Source organism: Myxocyprinus asiaticus, chromosome 49, assembly GCF_019703515.2.
Source record: "Myxocyprinus asiaticus isolate MX2 ecotype Aquarium Trade chromosome 49, UBuf_Myxa_2, whole genome shotgun sequence".
Classification (NCBI taxonomy): Eukaryota; Metazoa; Chordata; class Actinopteri; order Cypriniformes; family Catostomidae; genus Myxocyprinus; species Myxocyprinus asiaticus.
This window is the reverse complement of record NC_059392.1, coordinates 15,363,677-15,388,072: the sequence shown is the minus strand read 5'-3', so window position 1 is coordinate 15,388,072 and position 24,396 is coordinate 15,363,677. Positions and strand designations below refer to the sequence as shown.

The window sequence follows — 24,396 nt, the reverse complement described above, 5'->3', positions numbered from 1 at the left end:
GAGAGTACAGCCCTCAGCCCTCTGTCTGAAGCGTCTGTCTGCAACACAAAAAGGAGAGAGAAATCGGGTGAATGTAAAAGCGCCCCCCCGCCAAGTGCGGCTTTAACCTGCGTAAATGCCTGTTGACACTGCTTCGTCCACTGGACCGGGTCTGGAGCTCCCTTTTTAGTGAGATCAGTCAGTGGGCTGGTGACATCTGAATAATTAGGCACAAATCTCTTATAATAGCCAGCCAGCCCCTGGAACTGTCACACCCCCTTTTTGGTCTTGGGTCTCGGGCAGTCCGCAATTGCCGCTGTCTTGTCAATTTGGGGACGCACCTGCCCATGGCCCAAGTGGAACCCCAGATACCATACCTCCACCTGCCCAGTTGTGCACTCCTTGGGGTTTGCTGAGTCCCGCTCGTCGTAGCGACCTCAGAACCGTCCTCAGATGCTGCATGTGCCCCTGCCAATCATTGCTGTAAATGATGATATCATCTAAATAGGCAGCGGCGTGAGCTGAATGCGGTCTGAGGATTCGGTCCATGAGACGCTGGAACGTAGCCGGGGACCCAAACAAACCGACCAGAAGTGTCATAAATTGGTGTAATCCGAACGGTGTCAAGGGGATCTGCCAATAACCCTTTGTCAAATCCAGTGTCGAATAAAATCGAGCAGTGCCCAACCAATCGAGCAACTCATCAACGTGAGCATTGGGTAGGCATCAAATTTAGACACCGCGTTGACCTTTCTATAATCCACACAGAACCGGACAGACCCGTCGCTTAGGAACCAGAACAACCGGGTTAGACCAATCACTGTGGGATTCCTCTATTACCTCCATATCGAGCATTGCATCCAATTCTTCCCGAACTATCTTTTTTTTGTGCTCAGGCAATCGGTAGGGACGGCTGTGTACCACTACCCCTGGGCCGGTCTCGATGTGGTGCTGGTTGAGGTTTGTATGACCCGGCAGAGGGGAAAACATGTCTGCAAATTCCTGTTGCAACTTGGCAACCTCCGCAATTTGATATGGTGAGAGGTGGTCTCCGCAAGTGGGGTGGGGTGATATGATGGTGTTTTGTATTCACCTCCGGCCCGAGCTCCACCCTCTCTGGAACTACTGTAGCCAGCATCACAGGGACCTCCTCCCTCCATAATTTCAGGAGGTTGTGGTGATATATTTGATGTGCGCCCCCTCTATTGGTTCGCTTTACCTCATAATCGAGATCCCCCACTCGTCGTGTGACCTCAAAGGGTCCTTGCCACCTGGTGAGTAATTTGGAGCTCGATGTGGGGAGTAATACAAGTACCTTATCTCCCGGTGCAAATTCCCGCAGCTGAGTTCCCCTGTTATACAGTCGGCTCTGTCGTTCCCCAAGGTGTGGAGTTTTGCTCTAAGATCAAGAATGTATTGAATTTCATTCTTACCGGCTGAAGATCCCTCCTCCCAAGCTTCGTGTATGACATCAATCACGCCGTGCGGGCGCCGCTCGAATGGGGAAAACCCAGTGGAGGCTTGCGGGACCTCTCGTACTGCAAATAAAAGGGGATCGAGCCATTTGTCCCAATTTCTAGCATCCTCGTGCACAAACTTACAAATCATGTTCTTAAGGGTTTTATTAAATTGCTCCACCAGGTCATCTGTTTGTGGATGGTAAACACTGGTGCAAATTGACTTAATGCCCAATAATTCGTAAAGCTCGCGTAGTGTCCGTGACATAAAGGTTGTGCCCTGATCGGTGAGGATTTCTTTCAGAATCCCCACCCGGGAGATTATTTTTAAGAGTGCCACCGCAACACTACGTGCTGAGATGCTGCATAGAGGCACTGCTTCCGGATATCGCGTAGCATAGTCCACTAGGACTAACACAAAGCGATGTCCGCATGCTGACCACTCTAATGGCCCGACGAGGTCCATGCCAATTCTCTCGAAGGGGACCTCGATAAGCGGAAGTGGGCACAATGGTGCTATTGGGGTGGCCAGTGGATTCACCAGCTGACATTCATGGCATGCTGCACACCACATGTGAACATCGCCAATAAAAATGGGCTATTAGTCGGTTCAGTATTTTTATTTCCCCTAAGTGACCTGCCATCAGATTATAATGAGCCGCCTGGAAAACAATTTCCCGCCGGCTCCGCGGTATTAAGAGCTGGGTTGTATCTTCTTTTTTGGGCAACCTGCGTCACTCCATACAACCGCTCATTTATAATTGCGAAATAGGGATATGAAAGTGCGACCCCCACACACGGGGTACTGGCTTTGGTGGCTTTACCCCAATTAAAGAAAACAGCTTAAGGTGTTTACATGACCTTACACGTTGTCAGCTTATAAAGCAAAATATTTCTCAGCTGGACAAGATGTCTTCCAGAGTTTGACCAGCTTGAATTTCCTCAACTTGGCTGAGAACCAACTGAGGAAACTCCCTCAAACCCTCTTCCACACCTGAAGCAACTTAAGTGCATTCCAGAAAATGTACTGTATAGAAAAGACTCAACTATAGCTACAATGACTTCATATTCCCCTATCATTTACAAGTACTCTTACATCAACCGTGCAGCAAACCTCCTTTACTCCCTCCTACAGCTGACGATCTTTATGTGAAACAAAGAAGCATATACCACAATGATCCACATTCTACAATACAGTTGTCCTGGATGACAGACCTGAAATTGTTCACAACAGTCATTACAATGGTTGGGTGTACTTGTGGACTGTCACATCAATGGGTCCCCTAAAGTGGCTTCATGATGGTTTTGTATATTGTTCTCTTGGCCACTGGTGTGATACTCATTGTGGCCAGTGTACTGTATATACTTTGTATCGGCTTAACAAGGCGATGTTTTAGGGGCAGTTACTATGGGAGATGATCAGAGAATAATGACCAAAGTAGAAATTTAGAAAGAGCTCAGGAATTTTTCTGTATATATGCAGGTATGTATCTGTCTGTCTGTATACACACAATATTGTTCTTCTGTACCTCCTGAATCCAAGTCATGAATTCTTGCAGATGCTTTGGCTACAACATACTAATTTGATTTATGTGCTCTATGATTTTCACTGGCAGCCAAACGTTTGGAACAATGTACAGATTTTGCTGTTTCGGAAGGAAATTGGTGCTTTAATTCACCAAAGTGTTATTCAACTGATCACAAAGTATAGTCAGGACATTACTGATGTAAAAAACAGCACCATCACTATTTGAAAAAAGTAATTTTTGATCAAATCTAGACAGGCCCCATTTCCAGCAGCCAACACCTTATCCTTGTGTAATCATGCTAAAGTTCTAATTTGGTACTAGAAAATCCCTTGCCATTATATCAAACACAATTGAAAGCTATTTGGTTCATTAAATGAAGCTTTACATTGTCTTTGTGTTTGTTTTTGAGTTGCCACAGTTTGCAATAGACTGGCATGTCTTTAGGTCAATATTAGGTCAAAAATGGCAAAAAAAAAAAAAAAAAAAAAGCTTTCTCTAGAAACTCATCAGTCAATCATTGTTTTGAGGAATGAAGGCTATACAATGCTTGAAATGGCCAAAAAACAGAAGATTTCATACAAAGGTGTACACTACAGTCTTCAAAGACAAAGGACAACTGGCTCTAACAAGGACAGATGTACAACTAAACAAGAGGATAAGTATATCAGAGTCTCTAGTTTGAGAAATAGACACCTCACATGTCCTCAGCTAACAGCTTCATTGAATTCAACCTGCTCAACACCAGTTTCATGTACAAAAGTAAAGATAAGACTCAGGGGTGCAAGCCATATGGGAAGAATTGCAAAGAAAAAGCCACTTTTGAAACAGAAAAACAAAAACAAAATGTTAGAGTGGGTAAAGAAACACAGACATTGGACAACAGATAATTGGAAAAGAGTGTTATGGGTTTTTACCCCATTGAGATTTTGAGGGATCAGGTAGACTGTAAGGTGCGTGAGAAGACATGACAGCCACATCTATGGCAAGTGCTACAGGAAGCGTGGGGTGAAATGTCATCTGAGTATCTGGACAAACTGACAGCTAGAATGCCAAAGGTCTGCAAAGCTGTCATTGCTGCACATGGAGGATTTTTTGATGAGAACTCTTTAAAGTAGTTTAAGTTCTGAACATTTTATTTTACTTTTTTCAAATTGTAATAGTAATTTTTCATGTTATTAATGTCCTGACTATACATTGTGATCAGTTGAATGCCACTTTGGTGAATAAAAGTACCAATTTCTTTGCATATGAGCAAAATCTGAACATTATTCCAAACTTTTGGCCGCCAGTGTATGAATGTTCAATTTTACGATTGAGTTGCTAATCTATGACCATGTGTAAAATATTTTATGTAATCATTCGTTTATACACACATTCAAAGTGATTCATTCACATTTCCTTTTAAACACATGAGTTGACCTTGCTGCAATTTCCAGTGCTTTATCTTCAAAACTGGACACACCCTTGGTTGTAAGCATAAGACCAGATAAAATGTTTCTGTGCCTAAAGAGTGTTGCACTGTCATGGATGCCACCTGGTGGATGAAAAGCATAGAGCAGAAGTTATGAAGCAAAACTGCATATGCTGACATGTTTAAAGTATACCATGTTTTGAATTTATTCTGAGAACAATAAATGGAGAATATAACATAAAATAATAAAATGTAAATAGTTTCAAATGGCTCATATGCACAGTTAACAATACCTCTTGTCTACCATGTGTGGTTAAACTCATGGCTCTGCTGTTAAGATTACTTACATTCTTCAGCATACACAGCAAACACTGTGATATGCCAAGCACTATTATCAGATTCATGCCACTCCCACATGAGTAATCATACGACTCAGCAAGCCAAAACTTGACGTTATCTGTAACTCTCGAAACTCAAAACAGTCTATTGAGAGGGTGTCATTTTTCTGTAGCTGTGGTTCATCCGCAAATTACAACATTAACAGGATGTGATTGGTTCAAAGTTTGACTCAAGGTTTAAGAGTTTGAAACATGTGTAAAATTACTTTTAGGCATAGAGGAAAATGGAAATATGTGACCAAGTTGTATTATCACATTACATAATTATAAAGTTTATAGAGTAATTCTCCGCTATAAAGCAAATTAGAAATCTGGCCTAATACTATGATACACTTTTTATGAAATGTTTTCCTTGAAAAATTGTGTTTGTGCTAATTATTAAAAATAAATGTCACTGGTTTGATATTTTGCTATAAAATGCAAAGATATTCATACATTTTTAAGTGTAGCTAGGTGCCCACATATTGTTGGGGCCTACTGTATATGAATCACTGACAGCAGAAGGAAGACTTTGTAGTGACATTGGCATCCAGAGATTTGTGTGAACATGTTTAGGTATCACAACATCTCACTCTGTCTGCCTTCCGACGATATATACGGAGAATAGAGGGGAGTAGTGTCAAAAACATGAACTCGCAAAGAAAGCCTGGACAATTCTAGAAAAAATATCACCCGCCACTCCATGATGCCTAAACTTCTTTGCTCGAAAATTAGGATCTACGAGTTCAATGATATAATTTGGAACAAGAAACATCCAAAAACGTAAATGTATTACTTAACTCTTTTACTTATCTTTTTAGGCAAACTTTGGATCTTAATGTACTGAAATGTTGTAACACAGATTACGTGTTACATTGATGTGAATACAATGTTATTTATTGCCTGTTTACTATTATTTCATTTCCATTCCATAGACTGGATGTTCAGTTGAGCAGAAAAAAGCAGAAAAAAACATTTTTGATCCGGAAAAAGAGCTCTGACATCTCTGATTACAAGTAAGTTTATAAGCAATGGCAATTGTTACATACATACAGTGGCCACAAAAAGTATTTTTAAACATACAGTAAGCCACAATTAAAATGTATTAATCTTATAGCATAGAGTACAAACCAATAAGTAACATCTGCGAATAAATTATGATCTTTTCTCTATTATATTATTCTCTATTAACTATGGACATGTTCAACCAAGCTTGACAACCAGAAAGTGTCCAAATACTTTGTGTATCTATTGTTTTATCATTTAAAACCCAAAGAAATTCTTTTTTGGTAAATGTTTTGCTTGAAATGAGTGCTGTCTTTCTTTTATATACTGTAAATGCCACTTGGTATGAATTTTGTAATGCAATAACATTCATACATTTTTAAGTGTGACTTAAGTGTTCAAATACTTTATTTCATTTTAATACTGAAATAATAAGCTTAAATAAAATGTACGGGGGAGATATAGACAATTTTAGGAATTCATTTCATATATTATTTTTACAGATTACATGACCATTCGACACTTGGACTAAAGCTTACTGATCTGCTGGAAAATAAAGGTTAGTTCAACCCCCCAATCACCTTTTAATCATGTTCAAAACTTTTCATAATTTTGAACATTCCTCTTTGAACAGACTACCTGGCTGCCTTTCATTCATTTCTCCAGTCTGAGTTTAGTGCGGAGAACATTGAATTTTGGCAAGCCTGCAGGGAATACAAGCAGATGACTTCGCCTTGCAAACTCTCTAACAAAGCAGCAGAAATCTATGAAAAATTTCTACATCCTATGGCTCAAAAAGAGGTCAGTGTGTAAATTAAACCAGAACAGTTGCTCATTTAAGCATTCAATAGTCAGAATACGGCCTTTCCAAACACATGGGAAAACCATTGCATCAATATATTCATCCATTTCTTCTGTTTATTAATAGGTGGGGCTTATTAATAGTGACTTAAAATACTTGTTAGTTGCTATGTAACGTAAATGCTTTATACACTCACTGAACACTTTATTAAGAACACTATGGTCCTAATAAAGTGCCCGACGTGGTCTTCTGCTGCTGTAGTCCATCCGCCTCAAGGTTCGACGTGTTGTGCATTCTGAGATGCTATTCTGCTCAATACAACTGTACAGAGTGGTTATCTGAGTTACCGTAGCCTTTCTCTGTTGACCTCTCTCATCAATAATGAGTTTCTGTCCACAAAAACTGCCGCTCACTAGATGTTTTTTGTTTTTGGCACCATTCTGAGTACACTCTAGAGAGTGTTGTGTGTGAAAATCCCAGGAGATCAGCAGTTACAGAAATACTCAAACCAGCCTGTCTGGCACCAACAATCATGCCTCGGTCGAAATTACTGAGATAAAAAGTTTTCCCCATTCTGATGGTTGATGTGAAAATTAACTGAAGCTCCTGACCCGTATATCTGCAAGATTTTATGCATTGCACTGCTGCCACATGATTGGCTGATTAGATAATTGCATGAATAAGTAGATGTACAGGTGTTCCTAATAAAGTGCTCAGTGAGTGTTTCTAAATACAAAAACGGCGATTTCGAGAACAAAGTATTACGTGAATAGTCTCCCTGTTCGCGTTGTTCTTTTGTTGTTGTTGATACTATTCTTTAATGTAATGTCTGTTGTACAGTTTTATTTGTTTCTTCCCTACATTAATTTGATTGATTGCAAAGTGTCCTTGAGCTTTGGAAAGGCACTATATAAATAAAAAATATTATTATTATTATTCTCAAAACTTTACGACTTTATTCTTGAAATTTTATTTTGATGTGGCACTAAATAAAATGCCACCATAAAATGCACAAAATAAACAAGGGTTTGTGAAACCAGTCATTTTCTACTGTCCTGAAGGCTTTTTCAGTGATGTAAATGTACATGTTTCACAGGTCAACATTGACTATCACACTCGAGAGAAGATCAAAAAATCCTTGATGAAGCCTGACCTCACTTGTTTCAATGAAGCAGAGACACATATATACAGACTAATGGAGGAAGACTCCTGCCCAAGGTTCCTCAAGTCTGAGGCCTACCAGAACCTGAGAAACACATCCAGGAACCCAATGTAGACCTGCCATCAACAACTAATTTGCAGACAAGAAAAAAATATATTTCTTAACAAGCACCCAGACAGAAAGGACAGAGAGGACATATGCACGTGGTTTAGGGGAAATGACTGTGGAGAACAGAAAGTGTGTGGTGTGCAGTGTTGACTTCATTGCTTTTGAGTGATAAGATGAACAAGAGACATAAAAACATCACTAAAAATTTACAGTAATAGGAAATGGTCTAAAATGAAGATAAATTTCATGGTTTGGGAGATGAGAACGGGTGCCTTTTCCATTTTGAAATGTACATATCTGTAAGATTAAACAATCTCTGACAAATAATGTGTTGATAAATTGCATTGTGCCATCTCAAGCTAAATTAACTAAATTAATACATTTTAACACATATTGGGATATAATTATGCCTTCACAAAGGTAAAAAGATAATTATTTAGAAAGATAATTTAATAATAATTTTTTAATTTAATATATTTGTATATGAGGAACAAATAGTAACTGTTTTGTAGAATGACCAAGACAAAATAATGTACACTGAAAAAAAGTTTAAAATTTAAAATGTTGTCTCTACTCAAATATTTTGTGTAGGGAAAACCTAAATGAATTGAGTTAACCTAACTTAAAATTACATCTGTTCAAATAACTCTATTGAACCTTGCAGCTAGTTGCTAGCTAGCAACAAATGCATTAGCATATTATATATACTGTATAATATGCAACACATATTATTCACATTACCCCAACATAATTAGATTAAGTGAACATAGATGGATTGTACACAATGAAATCGAGTTAAGATCAAATGTAAAGAATTGTGTTGCATAAGCTTATTTTAAATAAGTTAAATGAGCTAGTAAAATGATTGTACACAGTGAAATTGAGTTGAGACCAAATGTTAAAGAATTGTGTTGCTGTAGCTCTTTTTAAATAAGGTAATTGAGCAAGCAGTAAACATCACATTGAGTGAACACTATCCGAATCCATTTGAAAATTTCACAGCAATGTGATATCACTTTTTGATGACTGTGCTGAACATCACTTGGACTTTACACAATATAAATATGTTCTCATCTCAAACATAAATGTATTAAGTCGATTTCAAGTGTACTGGTTTAGTATTTTCATTAGAGCTGCTTTCCCTTTTTTCAGTGCATGATGTCATTGTTTTGACCCACAATTAAACTTTTAGAACGGTTTATTTTTTTATGATGGATTCTTCCAGCCTATGGATGTCTCTGTGATTTGACAAACACATAAGCTGACAAGACCCATTGCCCAAAGTGTAAGGGAACATCACATTGCCTTTTCATGGAAGTTATTAAAACTGTTTTCCACACAAACATAAATAGCAGATGAGCTATATTTAGACTGTCTAAGGACTTTCACTAATTATGTTCAAAGTAGCAGCTCTGAAAAAATGTTTTCCATAGTCTGTCAAGAATTGTGTTTTGGTCACATGCCTGGCCCGAGCTAACTACTGAGACGGGCCTTAGGCCAGTGACGCTGCCGTAAAGTACGATAATAATGCATGTCACACCTCTTGACCCTACTGCAACAATGACTTATTTCATGATATTCAAGGCTTAAAAAGGCAGTCAGAGCCACTAAGAATAACTGGATTGATTGACCTAAAATTCCACAAACACAGTGGATTGTAGCCTGTAGCCTGATACATGGTAAAACCCACAGCGTATGTCCTTCGTGGGGAAGGAAATTGTACAATCAATGCATCACTGCATTACAAGCTATGTATGACCACTGGAAAAAATATTTTCTAGTTAAAAAAAATAAATAAATACATTTGATTATAAAGTTTAGCATTCCCTTACTTTAATGTTTACTTTATACTTGATTTTGGAATGCCCAATTCCCAATGTGTTTTTAAGTCCTCGTGGTTGCGTAGTGATTCAACTCAGTCCGGATGACAGAGGACGAATCCCAGTTGCCGCCGTGTCTGAGACCGTCAACCTGCGCATCTTATCATGTGGCTTGTTGAGCGTGTTGCCGTGGAGACATAGCGCATGCGGAGGCTTCATGCCATCCACCGTGGCAACCACGCTCAACTCACCACGCGCCCCACCGAGAATGAACCACATTATAGCGATCACGAGGAGGTTACCCCATGTGACTCTACCCTCCCTAGCAACTGGGCCAATTTGGTTTCTTAGGAGACCTGGCTGGAGTCGAACTAGCGAACTCCAGGGGTGATAGCCAGCATCTTTACCACTGAGCTACCCAGGCCCCTGGTCATTTTGAAGCCTTATCAGAGTTCACATAAGTGATTTTTCTTAAGGATATTCAGTATGTATGTATATACACTCAATGAGCACTTTATTAGGAACACTCTGGTCCTAATAAAGTACCTGACGTGGTCTTCTGCTGTTGTAGCCCATCCGCCTCAAGGTTCGATGTGTTGTGCATTCTGAAATGCTATTCTGCTCTCTACAATTGTACGGAGTGGTTATCTGAGTTACCAAAGCCTTTCTGTCAGCTCAAACCAGTCTGGCCATTCTCCGTTGACCTCTGTCATCAACAAGGCGTTTTTGTCTGCATAACTGCCTCTCACTGGATGTTTTTTTATTTTGGCACCATTCTGAGTTAACTCTATTAATTAAAATTCCGAGGAGATCAGTAGTTACAGAAATACTCAAACCAGCCCGTCTGGCACCAACAATCATGCCACGGTCAAAATCTCTGAGATTAAATTTTTTCCCCATTCTGATGGTTGATGTGAACATTAACTGAAGCTCCTGACCTGTATCTGTATGACTTTATGCATTGCATTGCTGCCACATGATTGGCTGATTAGATAATCCCATGAATAAGTAGGTGTACAGGTGTTCTTAATAAAGTGCTCAGTGAGTATATGTACAGTTTTCATACAAATGTAATGTTTTGGACATAAGCTGCTGAGTGATAAATATCTTTTAAGTGGAATCAATAGAATACAATGTACTGTGTACTAATTCAGTTATGCTTTATGAATATGATTTCTCTCCACTCATCTCAATGCAACTCATTCATAGGTTCTCATAACGTTTTCTCACCAAACATGCTGTTGCTCAGAGGTGTGACTGATGCAATATCATGAGCTATTACACACTGACATAAGGAAATGAACTTGCATAGGGGACCGTTTTGAAAGAACCTCTCATGCAACCGCGGTGATTCCAGCGGATGCGCTCAATTATTGACTAGAATTTCACCAATCTGTAAGGTACTAAATTTCAGTCTCACGGATGATATGCTGACCAATCTCTCACAAAATCTGCCACTGCCTTCCTCTCTCAAAATACAGTTGCAACAGCAACTAATAGGAAGTGAGTCATGTTCTGAGCCACTGACATTGCCCGAGGAACAAAATTGCTCAATTGTGCACAATGGAGAAACTGACAGTGGTAAAGTACTGTATGCACAGTATGTGCAGAGTGGTGAGACAGAGTGCACCAATCAGGTGACTTTGAAGATGTCTACACATGGTGGAGTGTATTAGCTGTCACTAACACGGGAAATATAGTGCTTGACTGCCTATCCATTTTTCTGTCACCATAACCTGCAAAGTGCCTAGATTATTAAAAAGAAGCAAAAATCGCAGTTACAGCAAGGCACTTACAATAGAAGTGAATGGGGCCAGTCCATAAACCTTCAAATTCACACATGTATAGCCACAATATGTAAACATTATGCATGTTAACACGATTTTAGTGAGATAAAATCTCTTTTCTAGATGATTTTAGTTTGATAAAGTCACTGACAGGAGATTACAGGATGTTACGTCATCATGAAAATGAACTTCTAATGTGGATTTTACTGTAGCCAGATAAGATTAGTAAATGATTTGATCACACTATAAAGTTTATGTCTTGTGGATATATTTTTTAAACAGTGAGTATTTTAATGTCTATGCAAGGCCCTTTCTAGCTATAAGTGGTATAAGAGGCCGCTTAGGGCTCCCGAGCCATCAGGGGGCTCCGCAAAGCAAGGTTGTTTTTAAGTGTTATTTTTAAATATACTAAAAGCAGCTGTTATGGCTCAATTAGACAGTTATTGAGGTGCCCCCTTGTGGCTCAAAAGGGAAGGGAGATTGTAACTGCAATTCATGGGTGGGCTATGATCCGGGGTGGGGGTGGGTTGTAGGATTTCACTTAGGACCCCCATATGCTCATAAACCCGTGTCTATGAACTTGCCCGATTCACTTCCATTGTAAGTGCCTTACTGTATTACATTTTTCTTTTTTTATAAACAAGGGACAATTCTAAATAATTTTTTTGTGGTAATCAACATTATGCCACAAATGCTGTCGAATCAGTTTAATTATAAAATTCCTTTAAAAAGTGTACAAAAGCATCTTCAAAATTAGTCTATACAACCTATGATATTTGAAGTTTTCTGAATCCATACGGCAGCTTTTGTGTAGACAGATTAAAATTTAAGTTGTAATAACCTGGTATCTTAACATCCTAGCTCTCCTCGCCAGATTCGTGAGAGTTAATAAAAGATGCAGTGATGTCTGACTGATTTGCTTCTCATTCACAAATCGGACTGATTTGCTTCTTTACTTTAATTCACTGACTCAACTCAATAATCCGGTTTTAGCGGTTTGAGAGAGAACGAGACTCAGTGGTAGGGAAGATTTTTAAAGAATAAATCAGTCTGTTCCTTACATGGAATTATGACTTCAGAAGACTTTAAATATAGTGAAAAAGTTGTTTAATGATAATCAAATTGAGCACAAAGAATGACAAACTGCTAATATCCATCTAATTTGACTCTTATTTTCATTTGAGTGTCGAACCAGGCCATTACAGTTTGGCCCTGTTAGCATCCATAGATTACCGTAAAAACATAACACATGCAAAATTGTAATTTGCTTATCAGTTATTTCCGTGGGCGCACATGTATTTACATGTCTAAAAATATGGATAAACATGGTACGCTTTGCGCACATGAGCAACGTCAGTCCCCATCTGACAGTGAATGGATGGGGAGGAGGGTGTGGGGAGGCTTGACAGGGCTTCCTCTTTGCTGTGGTTCGCCAAGTCCCTGTTGGTGACACAAGCCCTTAGCAACCGTTGCAGGGCATAAAAAGCAGAGCCGGATACGTAAAGGGGAAACCAGTAGAGCACCAAGTGCAGAATGATCATGAGCAGGAGAGAGGTGCTGTGGATCCCAAGGCAATAATCCCTCACGCTACCATGCCTGGCCTAATCCCACCAATCCCAGAGCATTTCAACATGGATAGAGATGACTGCAGAAGAAACACAAAGATGTAAGTGCAATATTGAGGGATTTTTACAGATCTAGCTGGGATGTTTGTCAGAACAAGGGTTAAATTGTGAGTTGAATTATATTCCAGCATGCTTTAGAGTAGGTTTGCATGTGTGAAGCGTGAAATGCCGACAACAAAGCTGACTTTCTCTCCACAGAGGAAAGAACCTCATGTGTCGACTAAAGTGCATGTTCTCCAGTTCATCTGCTCCCGAGAGGTAAGGTGACAGAAGTTTGGCATACATTCAAATTCCAATATTAATTTAACTACACATCAAGACAAACATTAAAGGACAATTCCTTGGAAGCTCAAACAACTTTGCTCCTAAACCAACTGCAATCAAGTAATCAAACATCTCTGGTCCAAGCAGGCTAAGTTTAGAAGATACCCAACAATGGTCTCAGTCTCTGGAGCGACTCCTGGGCTCGAAATGTAAGAAAGTCTATTTTTACACCACACAAAGAGCTATTGTTGGCATACTGTTTGCTGAGACAAGTGTAAACTAAAACACTAGTAAATTAAAGAGGTGCTGGTTTTCATTTTCTCTGTGTGTTTTGACACCAAGCACATTTAGATGTCTCCTTGTCTCTCCAGATGGCTTGGCCACGTTCCGCACCTTCCTGAAATCCGAATTTAGCGATGAGAACATTGAATTCTGGCTGACATGCGAGGACTACAAGAAGATAACTTCATCTCATAAAATGTCATTGAAGGCAAAGAAAATCTTTGAGCAATTCATTGAAGCAGAATCTTCTAAAGAGGTAGAAGACAATGTTTAAAAAGTCCAGTGCTAAAATATGACCACAGTATTGTTGATGTCTAAGTGCCTCTCATTTGCATTGCAGATAAACATTGACTATCAGACACGTGAGGAAATCAAGAGGAATGTACGGAGTCCAACGGTGCAGTGTTTTGATGAGGCTCAAAAAATCGTGTTCGGACTGATGGAACGTGATTCTTACCCCAGATTTCTACGATCTGAGATGTACCGGACCCTCCTGGAATCCCTTGCAGCAGATACTGCCCAAGGATGACTGCATGGATATATCACACCAATGCTAAAACTGAAATGGCCTTGGTCTTCTCTGGAAGAGCATCCATAAGTGACACTTTATGCACAGAGGGATGACCAGGACCCCAAAGCTGGTCCCCCACCAAGGTGGATCAACCCCTAAAGAACCATTGGAACTAGGAGTCGTCGAGAAAGTAGAGCAATGTTGCCTACTCTACCGTACTCTCTTTCTGTGGCAAGTTTTGGAACAAACCAAATCAAAATGGACTAGACGTCTCACTGCTCGTACTCTACAGTTAGCCCTAAAAGCCTCGTTAAAGTGCCAGCTGGGGGTGTTTCCTCTCTAGATAAGGACGCATCTCCCTTTAGCCTTTCCGGTGGTTTCTGAAGCTACAGCATGGGCACTACACTATTGTCTCTTCCTGTCAATTACAGAAAATCTTTAAGAACTGTTTTGCCAATGACTTTGTTAACAGTTATACCCCAGCCTGTTGGTTGAGGTGGTTAGGACATTCTTGCGAGCAGAATTGGACATACCCTATTTCAGCAATGCCTAATTGCCTCTCTGATGTATAACATTAAATGAATGTGTGATCTAATGACCTACTTGAAAACTAAAGTTAAAAAGAGACAATTGTTTTGTGTATGCCATACACACAAAACTGTAGGCATTACATAGTAATTTTATGATGTTTAATTTAAATGCAAATATTTATTAACCACAGCCACTGGTTGGATGTTGACATAAGTCCATTTACTATACTTACTGAGGACTTTAAAATAAAGATTTGACACTGTTGAACTTTTTGCCTGGTTTTTCTTATTTCTCTTTGGTTTATTTAATAGTGATGTGTGCTTAATGTTACTCACCCACCAGGGTCTGAAATTTACTAGAGATTAGTACAAAAATTGCCTAGATATTTAAAGCATGGCAGCCAAGAAAATGGCCCTGTAGTACATTTCTGTTATTATCTGTTAACTAACATTTGATACACTGTAGTTATTTCAATGAATTGATTAAATTGAAGTATTTGGCATAAATGGACAACACACCAGGGCAGATACTAAGATGCAAACTTTGGGGGGTATTTTAATCTTTAGGATGGTTAAGTCGTTGTCTCTTTATCGGCTACGCAACCCGGCTATGCAACAAGCTGTGTTAAACAGTGCGTTATATAGAACATGCCCTCATAATTGTAAAAATGACCTTAAAATTAATTCCAAATTTAACTTTTTAATAAAAAATAAATACAAAAATTCTGACAGTGAAATTTCCAGTAATGCACAATGAAAATGGAAAACGTAAAAAAAAAAAAGAAAGAAAATAAAACGTTAACAAACGTTCGATTTGTTGTCTTGGCCTTGTCCATGGTTTACTTTATTTTATTTGAGTTTGATCATCTGGCCCTCATCTTTATTGTTACCCAGCCATTATTGATATTGTTCAAAAACAAAATACTTACTACTGCTACTGTTAATTTTCATTACTATTTCACTACATTATAGTACTGATTCATTTCATACACTTTTGCCAACAGGTCTCATGACTATTCAGTGAAACAATTACCTTTGAAACAGGAACAGCTGAGTTTCAGTTCCTATCGAACAGGGATTTAACACTGAAAAGACTTCATATAAGGCAGAGAAGTGTGTATTGCAGCGGCTACTGAAAAGTCATGAGATCTTGCAATTCGCCCATTTCTGCTATTGCATGTCTAATGTTGCTAACCAAGTTTATGATGCAACTCTTCATGTGACATCCGTTTAGTAGATACTTTAAAACTAATTGCAGAGACTGTCCTACTGGAGAAACTTGGTTCACTTGGTCAAGGGCACATATGGGTTACAAAGCAGAACTGTGATCTGATAACTGACCCCATATTAGGGAGTGAAGTTGCAACCTTTCCAGGTCTTTAACCTTTAGTTTCATAGTTTCAAACCAAACCCTAATGACCAATATTTAGTGGAATTTTTATGTAAATCTGGAATATTTACCAATATCTTTTGTTGTAATAGATCTCTCAAAATACATATTTATTTGTGATTTATAAGTTCATGCATCAAAGGGTTGAATATTCAAATCTTCTTTCACTCCTTTTAACTCATAAGAAGCAAAAACTGCATTAAGGTTATTTCAAGTTCACTAAAACAAACACATCCTTTCACCAAAAAGTGTACTTTTTATGTAAAAACACAGTGCACCCTCACCCAGAGGAGTTGAAGACACTGTTCTTGTTTTCATAAGGTACTTTTGGAGTCCTCAATGAGTACAGCACATGTGTCATTGCTGGGAAATACCTTGTGCGTAATGCTTTTGGTGCATAGTCTGTTTGAATGGAAACTTGGCAGCGATCGGACAGCGAACCACTTAAGAAGCTCACTGTTATTTACAGTCTGAACATCATAACACATGATAAGTCTTTTAAAAACACAGGGCCTTTGTACCCACTAACGTCTACAAAGCTGGATGATGTGGATGTGCTCGTAAAAATGGACTTTATATGGAGCAGACTTGTAGAGAGTCCATTTAGTTGGTATCTTAGCGCGTCTTTCACAAAAATGCTTATCTTCTGATCAGTTGAGGTTAAAAACCTGCCTGAGCAGCAAATATTCATCAAAATGGAAAAAAGATAAGATGACATTACACATAAGTGGTCAAAAAGCTCGCTGTGTGGCAAAAGATGGATTATTCATGTCTAAAAACAGAAAGGATATGTCATGTAGATGTATAACCTGCAAAAGTTCTGTGTAAACTCAATCACAATTGTCTAATACTTAAATGAATCAATTAATTGAACAATTCGTTTTTTACATTGCCTATTAATTACAATTTCTGGTGGCTGAAACAATGGCTTGGTACTTTGCTACCTAGATTTTTATTTTTATTTTTATACGAATTGTTTTGCAATTTATAGTTTTTGGCAGTTTACATATTGCTAAAGAGCCCATAATAGGTTCCCATTGTGAAAACCTGTATTGTGTGACAACATGCATCACTTTTGGGGCATATTATCACAAAAGGTCAAATGTTAGCTCAGATTAAGAAAGACGGAGGAATTCACTGTGAGGGCATTTTTTTGCTTCAACATTTTAAAATTCTATGGCATTTTGCCCAAGCCCTGGTTCATTTCTGACCCTGATTCTACATGTGTATAATCCTATTGCATCATATAGGGTTCATGGAAACTTTGTCAAACATAAAGTAGTTACATTTTGTTAAATGATCCTGTTTTTATTCAAATCAAGCTGTTTTCCATATCCTCTTTAGTGGTACTGCTCTAAAAACATGGCCATGACACGTTAATCACGCACACAAATAAATGTTTGCATATCATTGGTTTAATGAATGGAAACATGCATATTTCCAATGCCACACCGGTGACAGAAACAGACTGCACTATTTATAATATTCAGGGATGTGTACCCAGCACCAACGAGTGAAAACCGGTATTTCATTTTCAAAGTCAATAGGTTAAAATGAGTAATGCACAATCAGGGTTGGGAGGGTTACTTTTGAAATGTATTCCACTACAGATTACAGAATACATTGTGTATTCCGTTAGATTACTCAAGGTCAGTAACGTATTCTAAATACTTTGGATTACTTCTTCAGCACTGGTAGATTTTTTCACTTGTTTTGACTATAAAAACTGCCAGTACAGTAAGACAAAATACACAAGTTAGAAATACATTATCTGAAAAACCTAAATATCTTATGCAGTGTTGTTTCAAAATTGATCTTGTTTTAAAGATTTTTAGATATTTTTACAGGAAAACAATACAAAAATTATTATCAAGAATACGATTTTTGCCCTAATATCAAAAGGTCTTATTTATATGTATACATTTTTCCATCTGAAAGGACTAAATATTAAATGAAACAAATGAAAATAAATTGCAAAGAAATCTCTTTAGTAATCAAAATACATTTTGAAAGTAACTGTATTCCAATTACCAATTATTTAAATTGTAACTGTAGTGGAATACAGTTACTTATATTTTGTATTTTAAATATGTAATCCTGTTACATGTATTTCATTACTCCCCAACCCTGTGCACAATGCATCAACATTCAGACAGTTTATTAAAAAGTAATGCATTAAGCCAGTGAATAAGGTGTGGAGCTTTTGAGAAATTGGTTGCGTTTCAAAATGTTACAGTATGTTTGATAAAACCAATGGCCAAAATATGGACCAAATTTTGTGTATACTGAATAAAAAGTGGAGTAAACTTAAAGGCAACCAGCTGCAAAGAATTTCTGAGTTTACTCAACATCAGTCAAATTTGTTGTACCAACTTAATTCAAATTGGACTGTAAATTCCATAAATTCAATACAAATTCAGCAAACTCAAAAATATCTCTGATTATTAAGTTCAATAAACTTGCATTTTGAAGTACAGCTGGCCATAATTTTCAAAATTCTTGAAAATAAGTAAAAAGATATTCTTTATTAAGCAGAAATTTCTACATCAGGTTTCAGCCCCACCAAGATACCAAATTATTAGTCCAACTTAAAGAGTATAGTTAACAAGTACTTCAAACTTTCAGAAGTCAAGTTGATAACTGAAGCAACTTCTTCAAAGCAAACACTAATCAACCTGATGGTGACTTTAAACAAAACAACTTTTTTTTACAGAAAAACTTTAATTCAAAACAGATTATTTACAAATTATTAATATGTCCTCATAAGTAGACACACTTTGACAAAACACTTAAAAAAAAAAAAAATTCAAGCGCAAGGGATTGTGGGTATTGCCTTCAGCCACAATACTTCTCTATGGTGGTGGGGGCGTGGCTGAGTGCCTGCTTGTGAATGGAGAGCGAGATCAGGAGAACGGTAAGGATCATCACCTGGAAATGATTGTCTCTAACAGCTGTTTGTCATTGCAGAGAGAGTGGAGACGGGTTTTAAGAGCGTGCCAGACGCTAGTGAAAAGAGAGAGAGCTGAGCTTCCAGTGTGAGTGTTAACCAGAAACGAGTTCTGCTGAAAAGCAAACACTGAGTGTGTGTTAAACACTGAAAAGTATACAAATAAAATGACCTTTTGAGTTGGATTTTGCCGTCTCCCGCCTCCTCCCTGCACCCCATCACAAACTTTGTTACATTCTCCAATTGGCATGCTCAGTTCATATTGCTTAGCCCTTCAAGGTTCCCAAAGATTTTGATTATCCTGCCCAAATGGCCTCCTTAGGACTGAGCATCAGTGATCAAACTGAGCATGCTAAAAAGTCTAAGTTCTACATTCACCACCAAACTTTACATTGTACATGCTTACTGTTTAATAATTTAAGTTGCTCTGACCTAAATGGCATAAAAGTTGACTTCATTGATTGTTTTAAGTAATCTCATATTTTTCTGTACTTGATAGTCAACTTTTATAATTGAGTTTATCTGACAAAACTAAAGTTGTTTTTTTTTTAATGCATTTGTCAGATGTGTTATAAAGGAATAGTTCACACAAAATGAAAATTTATCAGTATTTACTCACCCTCATTTCACTAAAAACCTGTATAATATACATAATATTCACCCCCCGGAACCAGGAGCGTAGATTCCAGGGAACAAGCAAGTCTCCCCCCAATCCGTAAACATTAATACACACACAGTTTCAAAACTATAGTCACAAGATGTAAACAATATGCATTTTAACATGATTTTAGTGTAATAAATCACTGACTAACCTTTTCTGTGTAAAGTTATATAAAATTTGATAACTTCGTTGCCATGACGATGTAATACCGTAAACCCTAAAACAATTATTTTGACAACTTACTCAAATAATAATAGTTTTAACAGAAGAATTAATGTAAATGCTTTTATAAAATTACAAACTTCACATTTTTGCCTTTAAACCCTCCAAAACTGGCCCCATTCACTTCCATAGAACTTGACCTGTCCGAAAGAACCGAGAGAGGACTGTTTAGGTAGTGCATTTTTGGCCTCTAATTTCTACTTTTACTAACAGCATAAGGGTCTGGAATGACATGATGGTGAGTAAATAATGACAGAATTTTCATTTTTGGGTGAACTATTCATTTAAAGCCTGACATTTAAGCTTCATGGGAAATTAGTTACCATTTACAATCTAGTCATGCATCTAGACTGTTGCAAATTTTATCACATGTAACCAACCAAAGAACTGGTGCACATCTGTGATAAGAGGTCAGGGGTTGTCTTAAGTTAGGCACAAACATTGTGCTAATGTATTAAGAACTGCTCTCAAGGAGAACACAAACACTTGTACTCAAGGACAACAAACAAAGGATTAATGTTGATCTAATTTCGCATTTTAAAGTCATGGTTTCTACACTTTATCTTGTACTCAGTTGTCACAGATGGTTATTTTTCTATAAAACACTAAATGTTTATTGGTGAGCTTATTGATTCTGGATAAAAATTCTGGGCAAGTTTTAGACATAGTTTGTTGGAATAAAAGATGGTTCATTATAATGTAATTTTCTGAAAAAAAGCAACAAAGTTAGTAAATGCACGTCTCGAACTAGAAGGCATCCTTGTGCATCAGCTCATAAATTTTAAATTGATGCAACAATTGACAACTCGGTGATGAGTCCACCGAGCAAGGACACCGACACGGCACCACTCACCATAGCACTTAAATATCTTTTAATTTGATCTCTTTTCTTATTTTCCTTGTACATACTAACATGTCTACTTCACAAATAACATATACCTTCAAGCACATCCCTGTTATCTGTTACAGACCGTTTACACAATATAGATGCAAGACAAAACGCAACCCACACAACCTACGGCCACTTTCCTCTTCAGCACCTGCTCCACTCTCTTTCTCAGTTGGACTCTGGAACTCCACACAGTCCACCCTCAGTATCCTTGCACTGACAGAAACATGGATACGTCCAGAGGATACAGCAACACCTGCTGCTCTCTCCAACAACTTCTCCTCCTCTCACACCCCTTGACACACCGGTAGGGGTGGGGGAATAGGTTTGCTCATTCATAACAAATGGACTTTTTCACCACACTCTTCTCTATGTAACAATACTACTTTTGAATTCCATGCTATTACTACAATGCAACCCACAAAAATACATGTTGTTGTTGTTTATCGCCCTCCAGGTCAGCTGGCAAACTTCCTCAAGGAGTTGGATGTCCTGCTGTCCTCCTTCCCGGAGGATGGTAAGCCACTTGTGGTTCTTGGTGATTTCAACATACACCAAGACAAGCCCCAGGCCACTGAACTGAATGCTCTTCTGGCCTCATTTGACTTGGAAAGACTAAGCACCACAGCAACTCACAGATCGGGCAACCAGCTGGACCTCATTTTTACACGTAACTGTACCAACTCAAATATTCTTGTTACTCCTTTACATGTCTCTGATATCTACTTTGTTCAATTCAACATGACTCTCCATCTACATTAAAACAGACTCCACCTTTGGTTTCCTTTCGCCGTAACCTCCGTTCTCTTTCACCCTCTCGCCTTTCTACTGCTGTCTCTACCTCTCTTCCCACACAAAATGTATTTTCCACCCTTGATGTAAACACTGCCACAGACACACTAAGCTCTACTTTAACAACCTGTCTAGACAACATCTCTCCTCTCTCCTCAAGGCCAGCACGTACTACACCACCCAGCCCCTGGCTCGCTGACGTCCTTCATGAACATCGGACTGACCTCAGAGCGGCTGAGAGGAGATGGCGGAAATCTAAAGATCCAGCAGATCTAGGTAAGTGTCAGTCTCTGCTTGCAACTTTTTCAGATAACGTTAAATCTGCAAAAACTTCCTACTACCAGAACAAGATCAATAGCACCAGACACTCGCAGCTTGTTTAGAACATTCAACACATGTCCTCCCCCTCCACCGCCTGACACATCACTGACAGTAGATGTCTTCGCCACATTTTTTACATTTTTTACTAATAAGGTCATCAGCAATACATTCTCAGCACCTCACCCTGTCAAACACCCATCTCCTGTATGCAACTCCTCTGTCTCTATGTTCTCTCCTCTGACTGACACTGAGGTCTCTAAACTCCTCCTCTCCAACCACCCCACCACCTGTTCCCTTGACCCCATTCCTTCTCACCTTCTCCAGGTCATCTCTCCATCCATCTTACCTGCACTCACTCACATAATAAACACATCTCTACTTACAGGCACTTTTCCCACTACATTTAAGCAGGCTTAAGTAACCCCACTGCTGGAGAAACCCACACTTAACCCCACACAAATTGAACACTACAGACCAGACTGTCTCATCCCATTCATGGCAAAAACACTTGAAAGGGCAGTTTTCAATCAAATTTCCACCTATCTCTCTCAGAGAACAAGCTGCTGGATGACAATCAGTCAGGCTTCAAAAGTGGACACTCCACCGAGACTGCCCTGCTGTCTATCACTGAGTCACTGAGACGGACGAAAGCTGAATCTAGATCATCCGTCCTGATTCTACTGGACCTTTCTGCAGCCTTCGACACAGTCAACCATCAGATCTTACTCTCTACCCTCTCTTTGCTGGGCATCACAGGAACTGTGCTTGACTGGTTTAATTCCTATCTCTCAGGTAGGTCCTTCAAGGTAGCCTGGAGAGGTGAGGTGTCCAAGTCACATCAGCTACTTACTGGGGTACCTCAGGGCTCAGTGCTTGGGCCACTTCTCTTCTCTATATACACAACATCACTGGGACCCATCATTTAGGCACATGGTTTCTCTTACCACTGCTACGCTGATGACACACAACACTACTTGTCTTTCCAGCCCAACGACACCAAGTGACTGCTTTCAGCTTCATCATACCACGTTGGTGGAAAGACCTTCCCAACTCCATCTGTGAAGCTGACTCACTTTCTGTCTTCAAAAAACTGCTAAAAAACAAATCTTTTCCATGAACACTTAACCAGTCACTAAAATAAAAAAAAATTAATCTGTTTTGAATGCTATTCTGATGCTAGTGAAATTTTGTAATATGGCACTTTTCGTAGCACTATCTCCTTAAGATGATTCGCTTATGTGTTCCTCTTTTGTAAGTCGCTTTGGATAAAAGCGTCTTCCAAATGAATAAATGTAAATGGAGCCAGTGCTGGTCAATTGAGCCTAATATTTGTTATTCAAAAGTAAAGACTACAAAGATCACAAGCCTTTTTTGTCATTTGAGTAGCATCCAAGTAATTACAACCCATTTGTAAACTATTTTTAGAAATTTGTTTCTATAAATAAAACATTCCACTGCCTTCTACAAATAGAAGCAACTGGAATGTTGGTTGGGAACATTCCAGTTTGTTCAGTACTTTTTGTCTGAAACGGATATTGCATTAACATCCTTATATGCTGAAGATATGACTCGGTTATGTCTCTGAATGATTTAAGCTTTTGTAAGCAATAAACTGCAATTTCCCAGTCAAAAATGTTGAAATTTGCCTAATATCCTCATCAATAAATAATAATAATAATAATATTATATACACTGGCAGCCAAAAGTTTGGAATAATGTACAGATTTTGTTGTTTCGAAAGGAAATTGGTACTTTAATTCACCAAAGTGTCATTCAGCTGAACACAAAGTATAGTCAGGACATTACTGATGTAAAAAAACAGCACCATCACTATTTGAAAAAAGTCATTTTTGGTCAAATCTAGACAGGCCCCATTTCCAGTAGTCATCACTCCAACACCTTATCCTTGAGTAATCATGCTAAATTGCTAATTTGGTACTAGAAAATCACTTGCCATTATATCAAACACTGCTGAAAGCTATTTGGTTCGTTAAATGAAGCTTAACATTGTCTTTGTGTTTGTTTTTGAGTTGCCACAGTATGCAAAAGACTGGCATGTCTTAAGGTCAATATTTGGTCAAAAATGGCAAAAAAGAAAGAAACTCGTCAGTCAATCATTGTTTTGAGGAATGAAGGCTATACAATGCTTGAAATTGCCAAAAAAACTGAAGATTTCATACAAAAGGTGTACACTACAGTCTTCAAAGACAAAGGACAACTGGCTCTAACAAGGACAGATAGAGATGTGGAAGGCCAGATGTACAACTAAAGAGGATATGTACATCAGAGTTTCTAGTGTGAGAAACAGACGCCTCACATGTCCTCAGCTAACAGCTTAGTTGAATTCTACCCACTCAACACCATTTTCATATACAACAGTAAAGAGAAGACTCAGAGGTGCAGGCCTTATGGGAAGAATTGCAAAGAAAAGGCCACTTTTGAAGCAGAAAAACAAAAAGAAAAGGTTAGAATGGGCAAAGAAACACAGACATTGGACAACAGATAACTGGAAAAGAGTGTTATGG

The 24,396-nt window shown here is 38.5% G+C and overlaps 2 protein-coding genes across 3 annotated transcripts; both read left to right on the top strand.

The window, feature by feature from the left end:
* Positions 1 to 31: 31 nt before the first annotated feature.
* On the top strand, positions 32 to 9,029 carry si:ch211-117l17.6 (regulator of G-protein signaling 21). The gene is made up of 5 exons (XM_051693783.1): positions 32 to 5,536; positions 5,689 to 5,769; positions 6,262 to 6,317; positions 6,393 to 6,559; positions 7,657 to 9,029. The coding sequence occupies exons 1-5, from the start codon at positions 5,457 to 5,459 to the stop codon at positions 7,834 to 7,836; spliced, it is 564 nt and encodes a 187-aa protein (XP_051549743.1). The 5' UTR covers positions 32 to 5,456; the 3' UTR covers positions 7,837 to 9,029.
* A 3,883-nt stretch (positions 9,030 to 12,912) lies between these two features.
* On the top strand, positions 12,913 to 14,917 carry LOC127438289 (regulator of G-protein signaling 21-like). Of its 2 annotated transcripts, none has more exons than XM_051693786.1 (5): positions 12,913 to 13,103; positions 13,261 to 13,320; positions 13,474 to 13,535; positions 13,698 to 13,864; positions 13,949 to 14,917. In XM_051693786.1, the coding sequence occupies exons 1-5, from the start codon at positions 13,030 to 13,032 to the stop codon at positions 14,135 to 14,137; spliced, it is 552 nt and encodes a 183-aa protein (XP_051549746.1). In that variant the 5' UTR covers positions 12,913 to 13,029; the 3' UTR covers positions 14,138 to 14,917. The 2 variants fall into 2 exon arrangements, with proteins under 2 accessions (XP_051549746.1, XP_051549744.1); XM_051693784.1 differs by having other exon boundaries at positions 12,915 to 13,103; positions 13,471 to 13,535.
* Positions 14,918 to 24,396: the final 9,479 nt, after the last annotated feature.

Coding starts and splice junctions, on each gene's coding strand:
- si:ch211-117l17.6 (XM_051693783.1), top strand. CDS start 5,457: ATGATGCCTAAACTTCTTTGCTCGAAAATTAGGATCTACGAGTTCAAT. Junction 5,770..6,261: donor TCTGACATCTCTGATTACAA/GTAAGTTTATAA, acceptor TTATTTTTACAG/ATTACATGACCATTCGACAC. Junction 6,318..6,392: donor TGATCTGCTGGAAAATAAAG/GTTAGTTCAACC, acceptor CTCTTTGAACAG/ACTACCTGGCTGCCTTTCAT.
- LOC127438289 (XM_051693784.1), top strand. CDS start 13,030: ATGCCTGGCCTAATCCCACCAATCCCAGAGCATTTCAACATGGATAGA. Junction 13,104..13,260: donor TGCAGAAGAAACACAAAGAT/GTAAGTGCAATA, acceptor TTCTCTCCACAG/AGGAAAGAACCTCATGTGTC. Junction 13,321..13,470: donor AGTTCATCTGCTCCCGAGAG/GTAAGGTGACAG, acceptor CTCTGGTCCAAG/CAGGCTAAGTTTAGAAGATA.